This window comes from Mustela erminea, chromosome 7 (genome assembly GCF_009829155.1).
Source record: "Mustela erminea isolate mMusErm1 chromosome 7, mMusErm1.Pri, whole genome shotgun sequence".
In the NCBI taxonomy this organism is placed as follows: Eukaryota; Metazoa; Chordata; class Mammalia; order Carnivora; family Mustelidae; genus Mustela; species Mustela erminea.
The window spans coordinates 29,392,188-29,419,253 of record NC_045620.1 but is presented as its reverse complement, the minus strand read 5'-3'; the positions used below and the strand labels follow the sequence as shown (position 1 = coordinate 29,419,253).

General features: G+C 43.4%; 1 protein-coding gene across 2 annotated transcripts in view; it reads left to right on the top strand.

Moving 5' to 3' along the window:
• The window catches only part of C7H20orf194 (chromosome 7 C20orf194 homolog), a 128,709-nt gene that overhangs the window by 54,458 nt on the left and 47,185 nt on the right, over window positions 1–27,066 (top strand). Inside the window, exons 13-21 of one of the 2 annotated variants that reach the window (XM_032351264.1) lie at window positions 3,540–3,624; window positions 4,810–4,886; window positions 6,626–6,670; window positions 7,045–7,090; window positions 9,687–9,798; window positions 10,418–10,488; window positions 11,412–11,462; window positions 12,028–12,115; window positions 23,213–23,316. In XM_032351264.1, coding sequence (XP_032207155.1) covers window positions 3,540–3,624; window positions 4,810–4,886; window positions 6,626–6,670; window positions 7,045–7,090; window positions 9,687–9,798; window positions 10,418–10,488; window positions 11,412–11,462; window positions 12,028–12,115; window positions 23,213–23,316 — 679 coding nt within the window. Of the gene's footprint in view, window positions 1–3,536; window positions 3,625–4,809; window positions 4,887–6,625; window positions 6,671–7,044; window positions 7,091–9,686; window positions 9,799–10,417; window positions 10,489–11,411; window positions 11,463–12,027; window positions 12,116–23,212; window positions 23,317–27,066 lie in introns of both variants that reach the window. The other variant, XM_032351263.1, reaches the window with a different exon arrangement.

Here is a 27,066-nt window from a genome sequence, read left to right as displayed (position 1 = left end):
GTTCCAGGTACCAGCAGGGTTGGTCTCTGGTGAGGCCTCTTTCCTTGAGTTGCAGACCACCACCTTCTTATTGTGTCCTTATCTGGCCTTTCCTCTGAGCTCTGGGGAGAAACAGAAATCTCTGGTGTCTCTTCCTCTTCTTGTAAGGATACCAGTCCTACTGGATTAGGTCCCTACTCAGGACCTCGTTTAACTTCAGTGACCTTATTAAAGGTCCTATCTCCAAATACAGTTACATTGAAGATTAGACTTTCATTATGAGTTTTAGAAGGGCTCAATTCAATCCATAACAGTGCTGGAACTACTGAATTCCAGAAAGGAATTTTCCATCAGAAATATGAACATAATAGAATTCTGTTATTACCTAATTAAATATTCTAGTATAAACTACTGGGGTCTAGACAAGTGCTTCCCAAAGGCCAATAGTGACAGACCACGAAGAATCATCTAAGCATCTTTTTATAAATAATATGATCCCCAGGCTATAGTAGTTCCCAGAATTACTGAATCAGAATCTCTGGAGTAGGAACTATTTAGCTGTATCTGAAAAAATACAATGTGAGGAATATAGTCATACTACAGAAAATTTGGGAAATAGAAAAGAAAAAGAGGAAAAACAAGATCAGCCATAATTCCTCCTCTTTGGCTCTACCCATTAGTATCTTAACTGTGTATCTTACTGGGTTTTTAAAAATTACACATTTAGGTTTTGTATATCTGTAATTAATGTGTATACGGTTTTTTAGTGTGTGGGTTTTCTGCCCTTTAGCAACATGTCAGCCACATTCTCACTTTGTACATGCTGGTACTACTTTTTTTTTTTTTTTTTTTTTAAGAGAGAGCAAGAGTGTATGTGGAAGAGACAGAGGGAGAGGGAGATAGAGAATCTTTTTTCTTTTTTAAAAGATTTTATTTATTTATTTGACAAAGATTTTATTTATTTATTTATTTGACAGATCGCAAGTAGGCAGAGAGGCAGGCAGAGAGAGAGGAGGAAGCCGGCTCCTGGCTGAGCAGAGAGCCCGATGCGGGGCTTGATCCCAGAATCCTGGGATCATGACCTGAGCCGAAGGCAGAAGCTTTAACCCACTGAGCCACCCAGGTGCCCCGGAGATAGAGAACCTTAAGCAGAAGCCACACCCAGCATGGAGCCCAGTGTGGGGCTCGATCTCATGACCCTGAGATCATGACCAGAGCCAAAATTAAGAGTCAGATGCTTAACTGACTGAGCCACACAGGCACCCCTGTACCTGCTGGTACTTATGTGCCAGCTGTGCTTAGCCACTGGATCTTTATTCTGGACACCTAAACATTCCTCCTAACCAAATTCATTGGTGCCCTGCTTCATGGACTAGTATTGACCAGTGCTTGAGAGTACATGTGGAGACTTGGTGAAACACAGAGCTGGTAGAACTTGGGCCTTATGGAGTCCTAGTGAAGGCAGTGGCAGTGCCATCCAGGCAAGAGTCTCAGGCCTCCCATTCAGGCCATTTTATAAGCCCATAGCCACGTGGCTTTGCATTCAGCTGTTGTCTGGGGTTTGTATAGGTTGTATAGGAGAAAGCCAAGCAGTGAGGGGGCCAGAACATTTTGGTACTGAGTGAGTCAAGCTGGGTGGGGAAAGGAGGAAGGGCATCTTTATATGTCTTAGGTGTTTGTGCCAAGGTGTGGAAGATTCTGATCTTACCTGGAAGTGGCCATGCTCATTATCAGTGCCCCTGCCAAGCCCCTTCCTACCAAGACATACTCCTCTGTTGTGGCCTGGCCAACAGTCTTCAGAATATGTTGATCCTCGGAGCTGTCATTTTGTTACGTATGCTTTTTCTTTTTTTTTTTCTTCTACCCAACTCAAATCTCTTACCTAAAATGTAGAGATGTGGTGTGGGCGCCAAGGAGGAAATTAAAGGAATTGGCTATGTGACATGGTACAATAGAAAAGCACCAGGCTGACAGCAGACCTGAATTCAAGTCTACCATTCATTTTCTGTGCCTTGGACAGTTTACTCCACCTCCTGAAGCCCTCCTGGCTTCTTCTGTATGATGAGAGTTAGACCAGATCATTTCTGGGTTCCTTCCTGCTTTCTAACTCTGGTCACCTTCCTTGTTAAAAGATTCTCAGGCATAAACATTGACATAGTCTTTGGCAAGTCTTTATCATCTTTTTGCCAGGCATCTTCCCTGCCTTTTAGGGCCTTGTGGATGAACCAGCCCCTTCTCTCTATAATTATCCTGATAAGATCCCAGATCTCTCTCCCATAAGGTAGTGATTCTCAACCAAGGGCAGTTCTACTGCTCCTCTTCCTCCAGCCCCACCCCTAGCGACCTTTGACAGCGTCTGGAGACATTTTTGTTATCCCAACTGGGGGTACTACTGGCGTCTAATGGATAGAGGCCAGGGGTGTTGCTGAACTTCCTATAGTGCACAGGACAGACACCATGACAAAAAATTTATCTGGCCCAAAATGCTGAGAAGGAAGAAACCTTCTTAAAATCAATTTGGGAAGTGAGAAGTCCATGAGAAAGGGCAGGATTGGTGAGTGAGGAGCAGGGAGCTTTAGGAAGGGAATGTTTGCCCTCAGGAGCACACTCTATTCTCTGGATCAGGTAAGCTACTTGAAAAATGGTGTGCAGCTGGTAATTTAAATTTAAGTGGAGCTTATCTTCTCCTCTGAGGTAATCTCTTTTGCTCCTGAAGTTCCAGTAGCAGTTCGTAGGCCTGGGAGGAGATGACATGAATGTATGGTGTGGTTGGTCCCAAAAAAGCAGAAAATCTGTACCAACATACTGAAGGGATTCAGACTCCTGACAGAGGGGCTAGGGAGCCCACCGAGTTCTCTTCAGTTGGATCACAAACAGGGAGGGTTGGTCTTCTTAGCAGAGTTGGCTTTTCTTATCATGGTTTAATAAGAGCAAAGTATAGGGACACCGGGTTGCACAGTTAGTTAAGAAGCTCATTCTTGGTTTCAGCTCAGGTTATGATCTCAGGGTCATGAGATAAAGTCACAAACTGGGCTCTGTGCTCAGCATGGAGTCTCCTTGAGATTCTCTCCCTCTGCACTTGCCCGCTCTCTCTCTAAAATGAATAATTAAAAAAAAAAAAAACACCTCTACAAAACTTAAAAAAAAAAAAGAGCAAAGTATAAATCATGTGGGGCACATGACTTTTAAAAGGTTTAGAAATCAGGGGTGCCTGGGTGGCTCAGTCAGTTAAGCATCTAACTCTTGGTTTCAGCTCACATCATCATCTCAGGGTCCTAGGATCAAGCTCTGAGTCAGGCTCTGTGCTCAGCAGGGAGTCGGCTTGAAATTCTGTCTCTCTCCCTTTGCCCCTCGCCATGCTCCCCATGCACGCACACACTTTCTCTCTGACATAATAAATAAGTCTTTATAAAAGGCTTAGAAATCAATGAGTTCTGTTTTTGCACTTTTCTCATTCTTTTTTAAAAATCAGTTACTTAGGGAATGTCATTTTTGTGCATGCAGCTTTTGTTGAAACCTTGTGATGCTGTAGTTAATCCATATTTTTTGTTCTAAAGTAGGCTCTTGTCCCAGGTGTATGCTGCTGTTATAGAGGCTGTTTTGGCTGGCATTGCATGTTATGCTAAATCTTCCAGTCTAACAAAGGTAATTTTAATACCATGTTTCTCTTTCCTTAGTAGTAATTTCAGTGTAAGCCTTCCTATCCATGTGTTTTGTCTTTGGACACCTGGTAGTAGTCAGTTTGTGAGAGCCTGGGCCTCAGTGGAGCTGGCGCCAGACAAAGGTGCCTGGAGAGCGCTGAGCTTCTGCTGCCTGTGACTGAACTGCCCTTGTCCTAGGAATGACCGACCGCTAATCAGCACTTCTTTGTAGATATCTGGTCGTGTTAAAGAAAAGTCATTCTGTAGCCTACTGTTTTACTTTCTAGCCTTTTTTTTTTTTAACTAGCTCTTTAAAAGTTAAAAAATAAAAATACAGATTTTTCTACTGTGAATTTAATAGAGTTAGCTAAGTTTGTCTTGAGCTACATAGTGAGATTTCAGTGTTTAAAAAAAAAAAACAAAATTTAGAAAATCTGATTTGTCTTTCCTAGACAAGCACATGTGTTCTCATTCTCTGACCGTTCTCTTCCTTGCTGTTTTGCGGTTAACCTGCCCTGCTGAGTTGGATTCCTATATCTGACCCAGTAAGGAGATGCGAAGAGTCGGCTTGATGCCTCCCAATGCCAATAGGACCTTTCCTGAAGGAAGCCATTTGATATTGGAAAGGTTGTGTATGATGTAGATATCACAGAGACTGTAGCCGTAGTCACCAGCTCCCTGCCATCTTCCCTCCTCACTTGAACTGGATCCCTGGCAACTTGGAATTTCTCAGCCCTTTCGCTGAAGGCTTATGCAGTATCAGTTCTCACACTTTTTCTTTTTAAGTGATCTTTTGTAAATCTAGGTATTTAAATGTTCTTAGCATCTGGCAGAAACTCCAAGGGCAGTAGTCTCTCCCCCAGGGCCAAGGGAGAGGGGAGGAGGAAACCCTTTTCCAGACCTCACAATGGCATCATCCTGGCTGATTACAGTTCCCGGTAGATCAGGTTCCAGTGCCCACCTGCCTGAATGAAGTGTTTCCTGTGAACCCAACCCAAAGAAAGCAGGCACCTGTTTCCCTTAACACAATGTTTTCACTTTGATCTATTGATATATACAAAGCAATCTTGTAGAGGGGAGGGGCACAGTGTTCTCCTGGCCAAATGTTAGAAGGGTACTTCCTATCAGTGATGTGTACTCTTTCTTGCTATGAAAGCTAATTGTCTCTGTTTTGTCATTGCTTTTATAGGCAAAGGAGGTAGCTGAGCAGACCCTGGGATCTGGGTTAGATTTCTTTGAGTTGATGCAGTTTAAGGCAGCCCTACGGTAAGCAATGGCTGCTGTTTTCTATAAGGAGGTATTTTTAATGCTTTATTAAATAAAGACCCTTTTCTGTCTTGTATTTGATATTCTGTCTTCCCTCTGAGAAATGTTCCAGTAAAATATGAAGATATCTGAAAGACAAACATTCATGATCAGGGCTTTGAGAGGCCAGGGAGCCAAAGATGGAGGAACTGTATGAAAAAGAGTCAGACACATTTCCTGATGCCAGAATGGGAGGCAGATCAATGGCAGAAGCATCAGAGACCAGAAGGACCCAGGTTTAGAGATTAGAAAGGTGAAGCAGGGACATGAGGGGTGAAGTTTGTTAGGGTCAGGGTCCCTGGGCACATAGACACAGTTCCTGCTTAGGAGACCCTGGCCTTGGGCCTCTGATGCCTCTCAGGGAATAGATATCCTGAGTCTGGCTTTGTCTCAGGAGCTAGAAGCTCTGGGATTCAGGCTTTCTATAGCAGTCCAGCCATTATACATCTCCTGGCACATCACAGGGTTCTCTGTGTGGTCTGTGTCCATAGCCAAACTTTCATGAACCCAGTCCATCTAACCCTCCACCCATCATGTATGAGGACCACTTGGTGCACTTTTTGGCAAAAGAGGCAAAAGACACCAGAGACATTGGGGAATTTTCTTAGAATACTTATGGGTTGTGCCCTGTGGTGCCTCAGCTCCATGTCCCACTTTTTCTTACATCTACAACCCTGGATAGTAAGAAAGAACATTTAAAAAGTTGATCTAACAAGAATTTTATTGCTGCAGCTCCAGGAGTAGAGGGAAGAGCCAGATCTTTCTGGTGCAAGGCTTCAGGCCTCTTTCTTCTGGGTCTTCTGGATCTTATAGCTCTGGCCATAAGATGAGAAGGATAGAAGTTTGCTTCCTTAAGGCCTTGTGCTGGCCTGGATTATCTATTCCTGGCAGACCTGAGTTTGAGGAAACTTTTGCTTTCTAGTTGTGTGACTTTGGGTAAGACAAGGAGCTCTCTGTACATCTGTTTCCTTGTCTTCCCACCATGCAGAGTGTCTAAGCATGTAGATGTTAGCTGCTTTCGCATTGGGGGGTGGGGGGAGGGCTTCTGTGTCACCGTCGACATGGCTGGCATAGTCGTTCCCTTCTTCCTTTCCTCGGAGCTCTGAGTAGGCCACTCAGCCTTCCAGGGCAGGCTACCTTTCTACCAGGACAGGCAAAGCCTTTTAGTCCTGGGCATACTTCTCTAGCTGGAGGAAGGAACAAGAAAAGAAATCCAGGTAATGGGAGTTCCATCTGGAGCCCCACTCCCTTCTCTCCACAAGGTCACTTGAATGAGTACCTTACACTACATCAGATTAGCAAATCATCTCCTGAGAGGAACACAGGACTTGGTGTCTCTGCTTGAGCTTGGAGCAGGGATGGCACCTTGACCCAAAGGTAGTAAAGAAGAGGAGGATCAGGACAATATGTTACAAGTGTGGGGCAGGAGGCTATGGGCCAGTAGAGGGTCTTCCCTGTCTGCAGTAGGCAACAGTTCCAGCACATGGTTCTCTCCTGCTCTATCCAAGAGTCAAGCCGGCCCTGAGAATCTGCACAGAGGCAGAGCTGTGACTGGAGTCAAACGCTGGCCCCACACTTGGCAAATGTGCCATGAAGGCCCAGCACACGTGCACTGCAGCAGCAGGTGTCTGGGGGGTGGGTGGTGGCCAACAGTGGTTAGCAAGAGCAGACTGACTTTTTATTTTGTTTTGGGTCTATAGCTCCAAGATGGCTTTTCACATCCATGCTGTGAATAATCAGGGAAGGTAAGTGTATGTTTGTGATGCATGCTCTTTTGGAGCAAGTTTTTAGGAACAAGAAGTGAAGAGAAGCTATCTTGTAACTGCTGATGTGGGTGGTCTTTTTAGAGTTCTGGCAATGACATCATGCCAGGATTGGGCCTGGGACTTGATATACTCAGCTGAGACGCTGTACTCTGAGTGCTTCCCTTTGAAAGACTGAGGCATGGGAGTAGGTGGTGGACCTAATTCCTTCCAGTGACCTGTATACTAATTCTGCCTACATGTCACCCAGTGCTTTGAAAAGCCCTGAAAGAAATCTGGGTCTGTGGGTTGTTGCCAAGTTGAGAAAAGAACATTGTAATTGTGATATATGTTTCTCCTGTTTCTTCCTCTTCTAGGATTGTGCCTCTGGACAGTGAAGATAGCTTATACTTTGTAAAGACGGTAAGCAGAGCTGTTACAAGTCAGCTGTCAGGGAGTGGCTTAAATAGGGACATCTGCAAGGGTGAGACAGGAGTAGGTGGGAGTCTTGGGCAGTCTGTCCCTGAGGAAACTGGTCTTTTCTCAGGAGCATTCCAGCTGTAGCCATAGTGAGCCTGTGATTTTAAGGGTGCCCAGGTGGCTGTACAAGGTCCACATCATACCCCAGAGTCTTATCTGGGGGCTGAGAGAGACACTTCTGCCTAAGGTTAGGAAGGCTTCCTCCAACTAACTGAGACTGCTCTGACCTCATGTGGAAATGTGAGCTGAGGATAAACCTGTCTCAACATAGACTGATGAGTATTCAGTGGATTCTCTGTGTTCCAGGGCCTTAGTTGATACCCTTAGGACAGTCTGTGAAAATAAAGAAAAGAAACAAAAAACTGGGGGCCTAAGTTTCCAGTGAAGTGGGTAGTCAGAGCAGAACTTTCCAGCCCATTTTCTGGGGACACCCTGATGGGACAGGGGCATGGTTTGGAGATAAAGAAATATTGGTCCCCAGGTGAGCTGGCTGGCATGGCCTGGGGGAGCTGAATTTCTAGACCAGTTGCTCCTGGTCACAAGCCAAGTTCTCCATTTAGCTCAGTGCATTCTAATGTGCAGAAGATTGGCAAGCAATGCATGAAAGTATGGTAGTTATCCAGCCAAGATTCTGGTTGCAGAATACATGGGCACGGATTACACCTTGAGTCTCTTCTGTGGCTACTGCCTGAGCCTTAATTCCAGTGAGCTTTGGGTCACCAGGAACTTGGTGTGCAGGTCTGGATGACTCAGTGCAAATGCATGCCTGCCACTATCACCAGTGGGAAAGCAGTAGTGTCATCTCATCTACAGAGTAGTACAACAAGAGTAACTTCTTAAGGTTGTAAGTTCTCCTTTTATAAAGTGTCTGCTCCCTGTATCATCAGCATTTTGTGTTGATGCTCATTTAGAACTAAGAGACTTCATGGTGACATCATCAGGATGCTAGGAGATGCTTCCTGATATTAGGTGTTAGTACTTTATCTCCTTGCCAGACCGTAAGCCCTGATATCTCTATTTAGACTCCTCTGCAGTGCTCTGGAAGGTCCTTTGCACAGTAGAAGGTGATCAGGAGCCCAGTGGAATCATACTATTGTGTTAAGTACACTTTCAGCAGCCACTAATGAAATAGGAAAGAAGAGAGAGAAAATTGTTTTCTGTATAAATCTTGTCCTCCTTTTCAAATAGAAATGAAGTTCTGCCTTTCAGTTTTCTTTCTCCTCTTCCTCAATATTAGAAGGCAAGTATAAAAGTAAGGTATTGAGTATAACCCACTGGATTGTCTTCCTCTTTGATCTGGAAACAAAAGTGGGGTTCCCACCATCAATTAAGAGAGACCATGCAGCCGGAGAAGGCTTCGTGTCTTCGCATGTTCAAAATTCTTTGAAGCAGATTAAGATTTTGAAACAAAAACAAAAACTCCCAGTTGTCAGGCCTAATCAGAAAGTTAACTAAAATATAAAAGCCTACCTATCACTTTTATACATCCTTTTTTCATAACAACATGAAAAACTAACCACTTTGGCTTTAACAGTTTTTTTCCTCAACTCTTCTGCCTCCCTTTTGTATTTGGGAATCTAGCAATCTCTTCAAGAGCCCCACATCTTTTATCTCTGCCCTGAACCTGGAATAGGGATCCCAGGCTAGGATCACAGTGTATTGAAAATGGGCTCTGTTTCAGGAACTCTGCACATGGCCATTCAGCAACATCAGACCAGGAGGAGACAGGACCTGAGAGTGCTCATTGTGCTACTTATCCCGTGTCCCTCACCAGATCTTCTGTCATTCCAGACCCTGGCTCTGGCTCATACCATTTTCTGCATTTCTTCTGCTAGATTCCCCCTGAAATTGTTCTGTTTTCTTTAGTTCTTGTTTATCAGCCATTTAAGAGATCTCGCTGTGTTGTTTCAGTTTTTTTTTTTTTCCAGCCTACTAAAGCCTCTATTTTTACTTGTCTTGCCATAAAAGCTTAAGTAGTTTTCTTTTCATTTTCTTGGTACTGTAAGAAGCATTTGTAGGTATTGACATGTATCCAGAAATATCCATGAAGACATGTGTAATGAATGAATGCCCACCTTCCCAGACTTGTTCAGAACTTGAGCCCAAACCAGAGAAGGAATTGGCAGGCATGTGGATATGCCAGGATGCGAGGAGTATATGAGTGTACAAGAGCCTGAAAGAAACATCTCTAATTCTTGAGAGGCCAGGACCTCATCACAATTAAGAAGGACAGCTGTTATCTTAGGAAAGATAAGGAATTTGAGGGAATTTATAGAAACATAGAAATACTCCTATGGCCCAAATGTGTCTCTGATGCAGAAGCAGTTGCAGGGGAGCATGGGTGATGCTGAAGTCCTCTCCCGGTCCTGAGATGTAGTTCAGAAGAACTTGAGTTTTCCTTAAAAAAAAAAAAAAAAACTCTGGAGTATTCTGTCAAAATGTGCCTTAGAGCAGTATTTTGTGATCTGTTTCTTAATGGTCTCTCCCTGAAAGTTTAAGAGTGACAACTGGCCTGACTCTGTTTTCTCATTTGATACAGGCTTGTATGACTGTGTATGACATTCCTGACTTACTGGGAGGAAGGGGGTGCTTAGGGTCTGTGGTCTTCTCAGAATCCTTCTTGACATCTCAGATCTTGGTTAAAGAAAAGGGTAAGTGTTTATAAGGTCTTTAGAAAGCAAAACTTGAGTTGTTTTTGTTTGTTTCAGCAAAATAAGTTAATAGATGTAGTGTCATAGTTCTTGTGTATGTATAAATCATAATATATAATAAGTCTATATTATTGTATATTATATATAACATGTTATTAATTATAACATTATCTTCACACACACACACTTATGAGAATATGTACAGCCTTACTGGTAGTCAGGAAGAAGCAATTTGAAATAATAATCCGATCTTTTTTTTAACCTTTGCACTACCTTGATAAAAATTAAAAATACAGATGAAAAGAAAACTAATTCCCAGGACTCTACATTTAAGTGTGTGTTTCTCTTTGTTGAAAAAAAATAATAGTTAATCACATGGGGAAACCTTCCTCCCTCCCCTCATTAGTCTCCCTGTTCCCAGATGAGGAAGTTTTCAATTTCTGAGAGCCCAAGATTTTGTATACTAATATTGTATTATTAGTTACTGTGTACTGTACCATACTATACTTACTGTATACTAATAAGAGGAGCCTGAGAAGGGGAGGGGTATTAGTTTGGGGGTCTACAAGGTGGGCTCAGGTAGTGGGCAGTAACTGGCATGTCTGTGGTCTTCCTGCAGATGGCACTGTTACCACAGAAACCAGCTTCATAGTCCTGACAGCGGCCATACCCAGATTCTGCTCCTGGCTGGTTAGTGTCATGCATCTGGTGGAAGTGGATTTAAATGTGGAGAAATTGGAGAGAACATTTGAGAAAGAGTCTCTTCATTGGGTCCCTGGTGGGATGTCAGATCCTAAGCTAGCTACTTTTCAGAAATGGAAGTTTTTATCTCAGCTCTTTTTCTTTATACAAATGAATCTAGTTTCTTTAACTCTGTCCTAATCTTGGGAAAGTGCCAGAAGACATGAACTAAGTGATTTGGGTCCCTATTAAATTATGAAAAGAAGAAATTAAACCTTCATTTTACGGATGAGGGTACTAAGGCTCAGAAATTGACCAGCCTGTCCAAAGTCACAGAGATAGTAAGGAGTAGATTCTCTGGTCAGAATGGTTGCTGCTGAGTTTTTAACAGCAGTCTCTCCGTGTAGAAGGGTCCCATCTTCATCAGTGGGAGTTGGTCTAAAACTCTGGTGTCTTGGGACACAGAAAGTATGAGAGCAGTGAGTCTAGTAATGGACTAAGTACCTGTTTTAGAAAATCAGTTCTGATGTGAATAAGGATGAACAAGAACCACCCTCTATTGTAAGATGAATACATATAAATGAGAACGTGTTCAAAATATTTTACTATGTTCTCTTCCCTTTATCCTTACAAATAGTTGTTTTTTTCTGAAGTGAAATACAAGTGGAGACTAATACATCATTTCCACATCTTGTAGGCTCCGTTAGCTGGACCTCAGATCCCAGGGAGAGGGAGAGTCCACCATGGCCTTGGTCTCTGAGCCTTGATGACAAGTAGGCAGCCCGGCTCTGCCAGCCATCAGGGCCTGAGAGCACAGGATTTGGTGGAGGGACTGCCCAGTCAGTGTCCTAGAAATATTGAACATGGGGAGACCTAGGAGAGTTTTGCCCTTGAAGTAGGAAACTGAAAACTTGCACTTCTTTTGCATACAGGTAGAAGATAATGAAGTAAAATTGTCTGAGAAAACCCAACAAGCAGTGAAGGTAAGCATCCTTCTTATCCTCAATGTTAACATTGTATCAAAATGAAATATAAACAGTTTATGAAGATAACCTAGAATATTTCATTTTAGGGCTAACCTACAGAATATGTTCCTCTTTGTCTCAATTCCTATTTGCATCCATCCCCTCCCAGCAAAGCTTTAGAAATAACCCTTTAATGGGGTACACAGTTAGAGGGATTCTTTCTGCCATTTGGCCTTTGGTGTGTTTTTTTTAATCTCCCAGTACTATTAGAAGCAGGTCTCAGATTGGCCTAGACATATAGAACTTAGAGGTCAAGGTTTTAGGCAAGGTGAGCTGTCTCCAGTTGTTAGAAATCCACTGGAGCATGAACAAGAGTAGCAGGCTTTGATGCCTGGACTCAGAGAGGACTGTACAAGTTGAAAATGCCAGTAACATGCCAAAGAGCCAGGCAATGCCAAAGGCATGTAAAAAGTTGGGTTTCTGTGAGGCTGACTAAGCTTTTGTAGACAGACAAACGTGCAGGACCTTTGATTCTGTAAAGTTTATGCTACAAATCGTCTGCTCTTTGTGATTGTTTTTAAAGGGGGATGCCAGTTTCCTGGGTACTTTTCTAACAGGAGGAGAAGGAGCATATCTTTATTCCAGCAATCCACATTCTTGGCCAGAGGAAGGTGAGCCAGCTATTACTTTTCTATTCTTGACTGTGTCTGGGTCCCTCTTTACAGGTATTGGCATTGGCGTTGTGATTAGCAATACATCTGATACTTGAAAAGACTTGCTGGTGTAGAAGTATTTCCTTAAACAGCATTTCTCCTTTTATCCACCCATTTTAGAGACGAGGAAACTTGTGCTAGGAAGGGATGGCTCCAGAACCACAGTCTGGTCCTCTTCTTGCTCCCTGAGGATTATTCTCAGAATAGGCTAGAGTGGTATTGTGTCCAGAGATAGAATTTGTGGACCTAAACAAGTCTGGATTCATTTTCTGTTGCTATATAAAAAGTTACCACAAATTTAGTAGCTTAAAACACACAGTTGCTCTTTCATAGTTCTGTAGGTCAGAAGTCCAAGTAGACTTGGCTGTATTTATGTTAAATTCTCTGAAGTTAAGGCACCAGTCAGACTAGGCTCGTATCTGGAGATTCTGGGGAAGAATTCACTCCCAAGCTCATCTAGGATTATCAGCAGAATTCAGTTCCTTAGGATTGTAGGACTGAGATCCCCATCTTGTTGCTAGCTGTCTGCCAGGACCATGCTTAACTCTTTCTCCCAGAGGTCTATGCCCTGTGACAGCCCTTCGCCATCTCAGCAATGAAAACCTCCCCTGTGTTGTTGAATCTTTCTTATCCTTCGGATCTGTCTAAATTCCTTTCTATACCAGCCAGAGAAAACTCTGCTTGTAAAGAGCTGTTTGTGATTAGAGGAAGCTCACTCAAATAATGTCCCTTTTGCAGTATAACATTACATGAACACAGGAATAACGTCAGAAGATGAAGGTCATGAGAGCCATCTTAAATTTCTGCCTACCACAGACTATACTCTGGCTTCCCATTCATGTTCCTCCCATATGCAAAATACAGTCACCCCTTCTCAAGGGCCCCACCTTATATAACAGTTCAAAGTCCTAAATCTCACTAGCTCAAAAATCCAAAATCTCATCATCAAGATTATCTAAGATACAGATAAGGCTCTGGCTTTTAATCCATTAAATACAACTCCTGAACACATGTCTTTTCCATCTGTGGCCCTGTGAAACTAATGAGAGAAGTTATCTGCTCTGCCCTCCCAACACCCAAGGTGGCCCTGGCATAGGATAACAGTTACAGACATTCAGCTTCAGAAAGGTGGGGAGTAATGGAAATAAAAAAGAGTCATCAGCCTCAGGTAGCTTTGAAATCTGGCTGGGTACACCCCAGGATCTGGGTTAGGTTTTAAGGCCTGGGAATAGTCCACCATGGCTCTTATCTCTGCCACCTGGGCTCTTAGTTTCATCCTCTAAACTCTTAGTTTTCTCCTCTAAGCTTGTGGCTGCACCTTGGTCATCCTTCCTTTTTCACAGAGGTAGCACTTTGTAGGTGACTTTTATCAGCCTGCATCTTGCCAATAGCATTTGGGGGTCCAAATGCTACTCTCCTTTGATTTCATGTTCTCCCTGTCCCTTTCAGTCCAAGCTGGCAGTATTTCTGCTGACCTAAGATTTTCAGAAACCTTGCTTTCACGTGGATTCCATGTTCCTTTTTGGTTTCCTCAAAATAACATTTTCTTAGGAGTCCTATTCTTACCCTTGTTGATATAGCCGTCTTAATGGAGGAAGAGTTGTGACTTACTCCACAAATTTCTCAGCCTCTACTGAGCAAATTCCCCCTTCTGGATAATATGTTCTTCTTGGAAGTAGTCTGTCTGGTGGCAGATTCTTCTCCCTGGTCTCAGATCAGTGGTTCAGCTTCTCCTCCATTCATGGAAGAGACAAAGCACAAGGAGATTTGGGGCTCCACAGAATGCCGGGTAGTAAGTAATCGCATTCGTTATTGTGCCTGTGCTCCAGCCCTGCCTACATTTGTGCCTCTCCAGATCCCGGTACAGAAGACCAGAGTCAGGAACACCTATTGAAGGCAGGGAGTATGTGACAGTGCTACTAGCCTTGGGGCAAGATTGCATAGTGTTTCCAAAGCAGGTTGTAGGGTGCCTGGGTGGCTCAATGAGTTAAGCCTCTGCCTTCAGCTCAGGTCATGGTCTCGGGGTCCTGGGATCGGGCCCCGTGTCGGGCACTCTGCTTGGTGGGGAGCCTGCTTCCTCCTCTCTCTCTCTCTCTCTCTCTGCCTGCCTCTCTGCCTACTTGTGATCTCTGTCAAATAAATAAATAAAATCTTAAAAAAAAAAAAAAAACAGGTTGTAGAGGCAACACAGAGGTGGTTCTGTCATAGTTGAGCCAGTTACAATATTTAGCAAGGATATTTGCCAAAATTAGTTTGCACCTTCCTAGCAAAGGGCCTTCTTAGAAAAGTAATCTTGTGCTGTATTGAGTTATCCAGGAAGATTCAATATATCCTGAGGTCTGTACACAAAGGGCACAGCCAGGGATTTCTGGAGCCTTATTCATCACACTCTTTTGAGAGCACACTCTTAGTTTCTGAAGGAAATGTAGTTTGAATTAGGGGGTGGTTTTCTGAGGCAGGAAAATTAAATAGGAATAGTGAATTTAAACAGGAATCTCCTCTAGCTGTCTATTAAGCTTTTTGCCACTTTGGAGCTCAGGTCAAGTGGGGCTTAAAGTTTATACCACTTAAGGCTCTTTCAAGGAGAAATAACAGAAAACGGTTAGGATTCTTCTGACGGCCTTAGAAGGGAGCTTGGGCAGGTGAGGGGTTCTGAAGCTTAAGTGTCATTAGTGTCCTGGTAAATCTGTCTCTTACTTGAGACTGTGATGAGCTTGAAACTCATCCGTTCCTATTCCCTGAAGGCATTGACAAAAGCTCTTCAGCCTGCATTATCTTAATTGAGCTTCCTGTCCTGAGCCCCATAGGTGAAAACTTACCTGAGATTATAGTGCAAGTTCACAGTAGGTCTGGAGGGTAGTCCAGGTCTTCTGATTCTCAGTCCAGGGTTGGCCCTTCCACTACATGTAGATAATATTAATACCTCCTTTACTTTGAAATGCTTCCACTGAAACCTTTTTCTTCCCCAGTTAATGACTTCTCCTGTCACAGGACTTCTTGCTATACAGCTTCCTGTTCTTTTATGTCCTTCACGTGTCTCATCTTCCCCACCCTGCTGTCCTTGGTCAGGCAGGCTGCCCACCTGATAACCCTCAGGAGCCTGGTTTAGAGGTTTACCACATATGCCTATATCCGTAAACAATGTCTTGGTTTTGAATAGCACAAATAGAATCTCACTCTGTGTATTCTGGGTCTTGTTCTTTTTACTCACTATTCTTTTCCTAAGATTCATCCAGATTGTTGTGGATAGCCATGAAGTTCATTCACTTTCATTGCTCAGTGGGATTCCTTTATATGAAAATGTGCTATTTATTCTTTGGACTGTTGATGGACATTTGAGGTTCATAATTTTCTTGCTATTGCAGACAGTCCTGTCATGAACATTCCTGTACCTGTCTCCTGGTGCACATGGCCCCAGGAGGATGCCTTAAAACACAGCCTTCTGGGGCGCCTGGGTGGCTCAGTGGTTTGGGCTGCTGCCTTCGGCTCGGGTCATGATCTCAGTGTCCTGGGATCGAGCCCCGCATCGGGCTCCCTGCTCCGCAGGAAGCCTGCTTCCCTCTCTCTCTCTCTCTGCCTGCCTCTCTGCCTACTTGTGATCTCTGTCTGTCAAATAAATAAACAAAATCTTAAAAAAAAAAAAAAAAAACACAGCCTTCTTGCTGTATAGTAATTGACATCTGTTGTCTCAGTCTCCTGACTTCCCTGTTGCATTCTGGCTAGCCGAACCAACCACTGCTGTCATCTCTGGCTAGTCAGTATGTTGGCATTCCCTGAATGTTTGCCACTTTGATTGCTGTCTTTTTTGACATCCATGCCTATAGAATTTTCTATGCTTTGTCTCAAACAAAGTCAGCCCCTCTCCCTTGTAAGATTTTTGTATACCATGGAACTGGAGGGGAGGTCAAGTGAATAGCCCCTGGCTGAAACACCACATTTCCACCGATCTCATCAAGCTTCAATAGATTTTTCTCAAATAAATCCTTCTCAGTTTTATTATATAAATTTGGGCCATTACTAGAGTCCTTAAGTAGTTGTCTTAACAATTAGACCAGTTTCATCGCTGTTTTCTGGGGAGAGCATCTGCCAGAATCTTCACAGCCATTTCAGAAGTCCTACTCCTCGAGTTTTGATACTTTCACTTGGTAAAGATTCTAGGTCATAGTTTGTTTCTTTTTTTCAGTAAGCTCAATCCCATTGTGGGCTTAAACTCATGACCCCAGCGTAAAGAGTCACTGACTGAGCCAGTCAGGCACCCCAACAGTTTCCTTCTTTCCAGAAGGATCTTGCTCTACTCCACTGTCTTCTCGCTTGCATCATTCCTGAGCAGAAATCCACTGCCATCCTTACCTTTGTTCCTTCTATAGAAGTTGTCTTTTTTTTACTCTAGCTACTTTTGAGATTTTCTTTTTTTTTTCTTTTTTAAGATTTTTAAAAATTTATTTCAGAGAAAGAGAGAGTGTATGTCCATGCACGAGTTCGGGGAGAGCAGAGGGAGAAGGAGAGGCACTCTCAGACTCCACTAAGTGGAGAGCCCCAACACAAGGCTTGATCTCATGACCTGAGCCAAAATCAAGAGTTGGACACTCAGAGACACCTGGATGGCTCAGTCAGTTAAACGTCTGCCTTTGGCTCAGGTCATAATCCCAGGATCCTGGAATTGAGTCCAGCGTTGGGCTCCCACTTCTCCCTCTCCCTGACGCTCCCGCTGCCTGTCCTCTCTCTCTCTGACAAATAGATAAGTAAAATCTTAAAAAAAAAGAGAGAGAGATGCTTAACCAACTGAGCCACCCAGGGACCCCGATTTTCTTTCTATCACAGATGTTAAGCAGTTTTATTTTTCTGTGAGTTGGTATGTCTTTTTTCATGTTCTTTGTGCTTGGAATTCATTTTGCTTCTTCAATGGATAGATTTAGTTTTCCTCATATTAGTATTTTTGGCCTCTTCTTTAAGTTTTTCCCCTCCTCTTCTGGGCCTCCACTTTGCTGCCTGAAATTGTCCCACAGCCCCCCTGTTGCTCTGTACAATTATTTTCAGTCCTTTTTCTCATCATGTTTCATTTTGCGTAGTTTCTACTTGTATATATTCTGATTTACTAACCTCTTCTGCATTGTTGTTATGAGTTTGTTAATGTTAAATTAACATTTGTGAAGTGGAGCGCAGGGTACTGAATGGAGAGCCAAGTTCAACAAAAGACCACAAAAGAAATTGAAATAGGGAATTTTATTTCTCACAAGTCCTGGAGGAAGTACAGGGCGATGGCATGCCTCATGCCTTCAGGGCACACAGGAAGGTCAAAACAGAATGCAGACAGAGAGAGTGGCAGGACCTGGGGCACATGCCTTTATTAGAGTTTGTGGGTAGAGTGCTTTGGGTTTCCCAGGTTGAGGCCAGGTAGGTCAATTCAAACTAAAAGAGCAGGGTTTTGGTAAGCTCCACAGGGGTTTTCTCTAAGGAATGCACAAGGGAATGGCCCTCGGAGACAGTGGAGACTTGATCACAAGGGCTGTTGGGGGAAGTCATGTCAGAAACTTACATTTTCTTGTGAGTTTGCAGGCTGCTACACAGGGCTTGTTTGAGGGGTCAGTGTCATTTTAAGCACCCCCCCCCACCAGGTCACTTGGCCAAAAAAACTGTATGTGGGGGCAGCAAAACCCTGGAGTAGCTTAGCTAAACTTCCACAACTGTCTAATGTCATTCGTCTCATTCAGTGTATTTTTCTTCTCAGACATTGTATTTTTCATCTGTGGAAGTTTGATTTAGGTATTTTTTACATCTTTTATGTCTCAAGTTAACATGTTTTAGTCTTCTAGCTTCTTGAACATATGGGATACAGTTATAATAATTGTTCTAATATGTTTTTCTTCCAGTCATATCATCTGGCCTTGCTTTTTTTTTTTCTTTTTTAAAGATTTTATTTATTGGGGCAGCTGGGTGGCTCAGTAGATTAAGGCCTCTGCCTTCGGCTTAGGTCATGATCCCGGGGTCCAGGGATCGAGGTCCGCATCGGGCTCTCTGCTCAATGGGGAGCCTGCTTCGTCTTCTCTCTCTCTGCCTGCCTCTCTGCCTACTTGTGATCTCTTTCAAATAAATAAATAAAATTTTTTTAAAAGATTTTATTTATTTATTTGACAGACAGAGATCACAAGTAAGCAGAGAGGCAGGCAGAGGCGGGGGGGAAGCAGGCTCCCCGCTGAACAGAGAGCCCGATGTGGGGCTTGATCCCAGGATCTCAGGACCCTGGATCATGACCTGAGCTGAAGGCAGAGGCTTTAACCCACTAAGCCACACAGGTGCCCCACATCTGGCCTTGCTTTTAAGCTTTGTTAGCCAGGAGACAGAACAGCATTTAATTTAGGGTGAATTTTACCCCACTTCTGAGGCAGAATCCTTCTGAATATTCTATCTAACATCCCTGTGAAGTATGAGATTTTCTACTCTGGCCGATGAGAATAGGCAGAAAGTCTTATTCAAGGTATGGTCTGATATTCATTGTCTTACATAGGAATACCCAGTTTTTCCAGTACCGTTTGTTGAAAAGGCTCTCCTCTTTCTTTGATCTGTCTGTGCACCTTTGTTAAATATCAGTTGACTGTATATTTACTATTTCCTACAGGCCTCCATGAATGGTTGGCACTCAGGCAGCTCCTTCATTGTCCCTGTAGTGATTTACAGATTGCAGAGTGGTTTTTTTCCACTGGGCAGAGATTGTTCAGCAGTGAGAAACAGGGGCACTGGTCCCTTGACACCTAGGACAGTGGACACATCCTGAGAACTTTGGTAACCAAAATAAGTCCTGCCTTTTCAGGATGGGAAGGCCTAGGCAGCAGTCATCTGCTATCTGCTGACTTCATTCTAAACCCTCTTGTGTTTTCCCTGGTGTCCACAGGAAGCTAGTTGGGGACTCTTGAGAAGAAAAGGTCCTCTGCATATGAAAGAATTATGCAGCTGCATATTACCTACAACATGGGTGACTCAGGAACGGATGTCGAGAGTAGTAAGCAAGTCACAGAAGGACACATGTACTAAGATTATATTTATATGAAAACAAAACAGATGAAACCAAATAATATATGGTTTATAGATACATTGAAGTATGATAAAACTGTACAGAATTTAGGATGTTGGTTTCCTCTGGGTAGAAGAGAGATGGCCACTGAGGAAGGGCATTTGGGAGGCTAATGGTACTAGTAATGCTTGATTTTTTAGCTGAGTGGCGAGTGTACAGGCACCGAAATTGTGGTGTTATTGTTTCTCTTTAAACAATATGTGTACATTTCACACACTGTCACATAGAATGAAAATTATCCAGCCATTGCATCTTTTTTTTTTAATTAAGGTATAATGTATTATTAGCCCGAGGGGTACAGGTCTGTGAATTGCCAGGTTTACATACTTCATAGCACTCACCATAGCACATACTTTCCCCAATGTCCATAGCCCCACCATCCTCTACCTACTCCCTCCCCAGCAACCCTCAGTTTGTTTTGTGAGATTGGGTCTCTTATCAGCCATTGCATCTTATCTCCCCAGCAGAGATAAATAAATACTCCTTCTTCATACAGGCTGGACCATTGGAGGAGTTTTATTTGTGTAGCCAGGTGTCTGAAGGAAGGAAAGCCAAATTCTTCATTGACATTTGGTGTCTTGGTTTGCCCTGAGGGCTCATCCTTCTTTTGGACTCTTGGTGATGCAGAAGTCACTGGCCATGCAGAGGTCAATCAAAGACAGAACCATCCCTTGGTCCCCTGCTGCTTGAGTAGTCAGGGAGAACTTCCTCTTACCTTAGGTTTTTGGACTCACAGAATGGAGAAGGAATGACAATGGCCTTTCAGTAAGGACACCAAGGATAAGACAGGGGGCCAAGCCCCATGTCAGGCTCCCTGCTCAATGGGGAGTCAGCTTCTCCCTCTGCCCCCTCCACTGTGGTCTCTCTCACTCACTTTCTCTCTCTCAGATAAATAAATAAAATCTTAAAAAAAAAAAAAAAAGACAAGGAGATCTCCTCAGGAGTTGGTTACTGTGGTCACTGAGAAACCCCTGCAAAGGCATATCCCTTCAGACCGAAGTCTGACAGTTATGAATCCAGAGCAGATACTGGAAGTGTCATCACTTCAAGTGGATTAGGATCTGAGAGACCAGATAACAGGCATTGGACCACACATTGAGTCACTTCAGTTATTTCATGTATGCTCTGAGGATAATGAAAGTTACTGCTTCCAGAGCCAGGGTGAGGGGTAGCTGTGACCCAAGGTAGCTGTTCTGTGCCAGTACTAAAATCAGCTTCCATTTACTGAGTTCCTGCCCTAGGCCAGGCCCCATATGAGGGCTTTTCCAGCACTGCCTTGTGAATTTCTGTCTTCCTCTTTCCCATTTTGTTTCAATGCTTCAGAGTATAGAGAGAGGAAATGCTAGAGATAATCTCTCTCATCTGTGCTCTTTTTCTGGAAGCGTTGGAAGATGTTGTCCAGGAAGCCTTTGAGTGGTACTAGACTTGCTTCTGAGAAGCTTCATGTTAGAGCTACACAGGTGGAGGGTGAGCCCAGACCTGGAAAGGTACAGATAGTAAGCAGTAGGAGAGCAATTCTTACCTCCTAGTACCTGTTGATCCCTGTTTTTTCTGTAAACAGTAGATAGAGTTATCTTGTGGCCCGAATTGATGAGGTCGTAGTATGAGGAGAGTGCTGAAAATCTTGGCTGGGCCCTGGGGGAGCTGGAGGAGGAGCTAAAACAGCCCCACACTGTGGGCCTCATAAGGCTAAGAAGCAGAGAGCACAAGTCGTCAGATGAGCCATTTGGAGAGGGTAGAGGGGAGGAAGCCGGGTGAGAATCGAAGGACGTCAGATGCCGCAATGCCTTGGTCCCCTATGGATTTCTAATCTGTACCCGGCTCCGCTGAAGTAGTAGTCCTGTGACTTTGGGAGAAACCTGTCTGAGGTGTGTCTCCCCATCAGCCCTTTAAGAAGATAGCCTCTTTAGATTGTTAGGAAGGCAGAAAACTGTAAGGTATATGACGTGCTTGGTGCAGTTGGTGTTAACTAGTAAACACTGAGCAGAATCTGTTCCTGTCCCTTTCCCTGACAAAACAGAGATTAAAGCATGTCCTGTTCCAGAAGATCTGCCCTGGATGTGGGCAGATCTGAGCAGTTTCTGAGCAATCGGGGAAAACTAGGGGACTGAGGCTTCAAAGGCTCAGTGACGTCAGTGGATGAGATCAGGGAGTGAGGTGACTAAAAGGCTGATGGGATGCTGTAGTCCAAGAGTAGGTTCTGGAGCTGAAGATTTCAGAGATGTTCTGGGTGCTGTTTTACTGCTGTGGCATTGGGATTGAGGAGTAGTGAGCCCAGAATGGGGCGTGGGCCATTCCCCGATCTCTCAGAAGAGACGGACCTTCTTGGCTATGGAAGAAAAGACTGAGCACATTCAGAAGCTGTTTGAAGTGTTGTGGCATGACTTGGAGGGCATTTAGGTGAACAGTGAAGAGAAGAAATAGCTGTGTCTCTGAGGGAATGAAAGTATTGTGCCAGCATGGAAGGTAATAGTCTGGGAACAGCCATGAGGAACCTTGGCTTTGATGCAGGATGAGGCTGGGTCATGGGTTGCCTCTACTCAAGAGGGCCATAGGGCAAGGCTATGTGCAAAGGAGGTCATACTGTACTTGTTAGAGGCTGTGAGGCTTACACTCGATGCCTTGGAGTGGGCTGCTGCTGCCCCAGGTGCTGTGGTTAGCATTGTTTCCCTCTGACTGGTCATCTAGTTCTTCTATTGATAGGCTCCAGACTTTCATCTTGTGCCTAAAAACTGCCTCCATCTCCCCCACTTCTTCCCATGCCCCATTAACATGCACACACAAGCATACCTACTCACTAGGCCTCTCTGCTTTCTGAAATCCCACCTCCTCAGGAAGACTTCAGCTTGAGGTCCCCGAAGTTCCTCACCTTGGCCTTTGCTTTTCTTGTCCTTACAATCTCCAGAGCTTTGGGGCTACCTTCCTAGAGCTACAGTTCGAGGAATCAGTCCCTCTTCTTTGTCTTCTGTCCTCTGCTTTAGCAGTTAGATATTGATGACAGTATTCCCAGGCTTGTGCCTTGAACTCCAGGAAGTAATTTCTTTCTTCTACAGATATGAAAACAAAGAAAGAAAGACTGTTAGAAGAAAAGAAAGCACACAGCTTGGACCAACTCCAGAGAGCAGGAGTCTTATGGGTACTCTGGGTGCTTCATTTAAGTCTCCAAAGCAAGCCCTATCTTAACACTTGTCATTTTAGCTGCCTGTTCTTCTTTGGTCTGCCCCCTAGGGCCCATAATGAGCTATTCTGTATGACCTTGGCCACCTAGAAACAGCAGCTGTCTTTGGACCTGAATCCTTGAACTGAGAAAGCCACATCCATTGTCCACATCCCACCCATCTTCTTTTTTTTTTTTTTTTAAAGATTTTATTTACTTATTTGATAGAGAGATACACAGCACAAGTAGGCAGAGCAGCAGGCAGAGGGAGAGGGAGCAGCTCTAGAGTAGCAGGCCCTACTGCCTATAGTATCCCCTGTTAACTAACTCAGATGTTCTTTTGCTGGGCACAGGGACCTTTAGGTCCCTTCACCAGTCCTTTACCTGAGACCCTGGTGCTCTTTGCTGGACTTTCAGTGAGTGATGTGGTCTCTTTAGAGCCAAATCAGCTTCGGCCAAAATAGGAGAAAGGAGAGTCTGTAAACTCAGTGGTGGAGCAGACATACCCAGAGTCTTTTTCATTGTGTTTCCCTGCAAGACACCCACAAGTGAATGTGAATTTTGCCTCTCTCCCAGCAGCTGATAACTTATTCACTTGTTTTTTCTAATTTTATGGAAAGTCTGTGATGCCTCATTTCTCTCTGAAGCTCCAGGAGTGTGCATTGGCTTCCCCAGAACACAGGACTCAGGGTAAAAATTGTGTAACTAAAGCATTACAGATACTAGTCTCTAGTTACCAGTGTGGTGTGCCCTGATACATGCAAGGACGTTGGGATCTGGCCCCCAGGATCCAGCTCTCCAGCTCTGACCTGCTCTCTTTTCCTTCCAGGGAAGGTGCACTTCTTCTCTGGGGGTCTTCTGTTTTCTCACCGTCATCATGGGAGTATCGTCCTTTCCAAGGATCACATGAATTCCATTTCATTCTATGATGGGGTAGGTGTTTTATTAGTCCATGGCTTTGATGTTCAGAAGGATACTCAACACTTCTGAGACGAAAACCAAATAACTCCCTGTCCCTGCTCTACCACCATGGGTCAGATGTCAGAAACCAGCATTGCCCCTGAGGCAGGCAGGCAGGGAGTTCATGGAGAGGCCTGTCCATTTGTTAATCTCACTGCGCCATAAAGGGCTTAGCTGGAAAAGAGTTCTGGGTCAGGAGGGCCAACAGCCACCCATGCCCACTTAACTTATCCTGAAGAGAACCAGAAAGTAGGCTGAAGAAGGCCTTAAATGGCCCTCTCCTGCCCAGGAACACAAAGGCTCACTCACTTAAGAACTGGAAAGAAGCTGTTTTTGAGTTGATGGGGCTCAACTCACCCATTAGCATGAGAAAGAATTTTAAGTGATCCAGAGAGAAGAGAAATGGCTCACTTTCCCCATGAGGGCTCAGCCCTATGCCTGGACAAACTCAGACTTCCCCTCTACCTTTCTGAAAGTTCTACCCCCAGAGCCACCCTTTAACTTCACCAGTTTGTTTAACATTTTCCCCTCCCCTTGCAAGGAAGTAGGCAACTATGAGTTCTCCCTAGGCTGTTCTCCTCCTGGCCAAGGTACAGCTCATCTCTCAGTATGACACCAGGGTGGAGAGCAGGCCCTCTATTGTGTTTGGTTTCAGCCTCAAAACCAGCCTGTATGGGAGTCAAGACAGACTAGGTGTGGGAGTCAAGACAGACTAGGTGAGGTGGTATGGTCAGATGGCTCAGAAAATAAGTTCTGTGAACAATACAGAGAAAATTATATCTTTCTTCCACATAGAATTTGTTGTCTTAAAGGGTGTTCAAAAGTGCAAGCAGGCCAACAAGATTGAATGGATGGCATTATTAGATGAAAACTTTGATGAGAGAAGAAAAGGTGAATCATTCAAGTGCTGGGACAATAAGTTAGCTAACTTGGAGCAGGGCAGAATGGATTCTTACCTCATATCAAAAATCAAAATAAACTTCTGATAGACTAAATATTTTAAAATTTCACAAGAAGAAAGAAGAGTATAAAAATGAATAAGTATTAAAACTTCCAGGGACAGGAAGACTTCGCAAGCTTAGTAATGACACAAGAAATTCCAGAGGAAAAGTCTGTCAGATTTGACAACTTAAGGATTTTAAATATTTTTGCTAATAATTTATTGACATATGCTTTAAATACAATGTAAGTACAATTAACTAACCATTTAAAGTTTTGACAGATGTATACCGATGTATATACTCATGAAACCACTGTCAGAGTTAAGGTACAGACAGCTTTCATCACCCTTGAAGTTTTCTAATGCTCTTTTGCAGTTCCTCTTTCCCTCCACTTCTGGCTTCCTGTCACTGTAAATCAATATGCCGTTCTAAAATGTTATATAAACGGGGTTGCCTGGGGTGGCTCAGTCTGTTAAGCATCTGATTCTTGATTTGGGGTCAGCTTATAATCTTAGGGTCCTGGGATGAAGTCCCTTATTAGGCTCCATAGTCAGTGGGGAGTCTGCTTACAGATTTTTCTCTCTCTCCCTGTCTGCCCCTCCCCCTGCTTGGGAGCATACTTTCTCTCAGATAAATAAATAAATCTTTAAATAAAATAAAATGTTGCGGGCGCCTGGGTGGCTCAGTGGGTTAAGCCGCTGCCTTCGGCTCAGGTCATGATCTCAGGGTCCTGGGATCGAGTCCCGCGTCGGGCTCTCTGCTTAGCAGGGAGCCTGCTTCCCTCTCTCTCTCTCTGCCTGCCTCTCCATCTACTTGTGATTTCTCTCTGTCAAATAAATAAATAAAATCTTTAAAAAAAAAATTAAAAAAATAAAATAAAATAAAATATTGCATAAATGGATATCATACCTTCTATATCCTTCTAAGTTTGACATTTTTCACTCAGTATAATGATTTTTACTTTTTATATTTTTATTATTATTTTTAAAAAATATTTTATTTATTTATTTGTCAGAGACAGAGAGAGAAAGAGCGAGCACAAGCAGGCAGAGGCAGAGAGAGAAGCAGGCTCCCCACTGAGCAAGGAGCCCAATGTGGGACTCGATCCCAGGACACTGGGATCATGACTTGAGCCGAAGGCAGTGGCTCAACCGACTGAGCCACCCAGGCGTCCCAGTTTTTTATTTTTTTAAAGATTTTATTTTCATTTTCTTTGACAAAGAGGGAGCACAAGTAGGCAGAGAGGCAGGCAGAGGGAGAGGGAGAAGCAGGCTCTCCTCTGATCAGGGAGCCAGATGTGGGGCTTGATCCCAGGACCCTGGGATCATTACCCGAGCTGAAGGCAGCCGCTTAACTGACTGAGTCCCCCAGGTGCCCCAGTATAATGGTTTTTAGATTCATCCATGAATAGTATTCCTTGTTTGGGTATAGCATAAAATTTATCAGTCTAATTTATAATTTGAAGCTCTAAAAATTAAAGAAGGTCTAGATAAATGAAACTATACTCTATGTTCATGGATAGGAAGACTTATCATTGTTAAGACCACAATTTTACCAAAGCAGTCTACAGATTCAGTGCAATTCCTATCAAAATTCAGTGGCATTTTTTACAGAACTAGAAACCCATCCTGAAATTCATATGGAATCTCAGGGTATCCCCAAGTAGCCAAAATAATCTTAAAAAAGAACAGAGGTGGAGAACTCACATTTCCTGATTTCAAAACTTACTACAAAGCTATAGTAATTAAGCAACAGGGTGGTATTGGCATAGAGTCAGATAAATAGACCAAAGAAATAAAGTAGCTCAGAAATAAACTTTCACATATGTAGCTAAGTGATTTTTAACAGGGTGCCAAGACCATTCAAAGGTATCTTCAACAAATGGTGCTGGGAAAATTAGACATCCACATGCAAAGAATAAAGTTAGATCCTGACTTTATGCCGTATACAAAAAAATTAAGTCTAAGAACCAACACTGTTAAACACTTAGAAGAAAACGTAGGAGCCATTTGCAGTGATGTGGATGGAACTAGAGGGTATGAAACTAAGCGAAATAAGTCAGAGAAAGACAATTACATGATCTTACTGATATGTGGTATTTAAAAAAACAAAGTGGAGGATCATATAGCGGAAGAAAGGAAAAAATGAAACAAGGCAAAATCATAGAGGGAGACAAACCATAAGAGACTCTTAATCTCAGGAAACAAACTGAGGGTTGCTAGAGGGGATGAGGTGGCTGGGTGTTGGACATTGGGGAGGGTATGTGTTGTGGTGAGCGCTGTATATTGTGTAAGACTGATGAATCATAGTCCTGTACCCCTGAAACAATATATTATATGTTAATAATAATTTTAAAAAAAAATAGAAGTAAAATCCTCATGACCTTGGAGTAGGCAGTGATTTCTTGGATTATGACACCAACAACACAGACAACAAAAGAAATATATAAATTGGACTTCATCAAAATTGAAAACTTCTGTGCATCAAAATACAGTATCAAGAAAGTGAAAAAAAAAAAGAAAGAAAGTGAAAACAACCCACAAAATGGGAGAAAATATTTACAAATCATGGTTAGCCTAGCTGGCTCGGTTTAGGATGTTATGACTCTTAATTCGGGTTCAAGCCCCACATTGAGTATAGAGAATTTTTTTAAAGAATTGCATATCGGGGCGCCTGGGTGGTGAGTCATTCGGGCATCCGACTCTTGATTTCAGCTAAGGTTTTGATCTCAGGGTTATGAGATCTGTGCTTGGTGGGGAGTTGGCTTGAGATTCCATCTCCC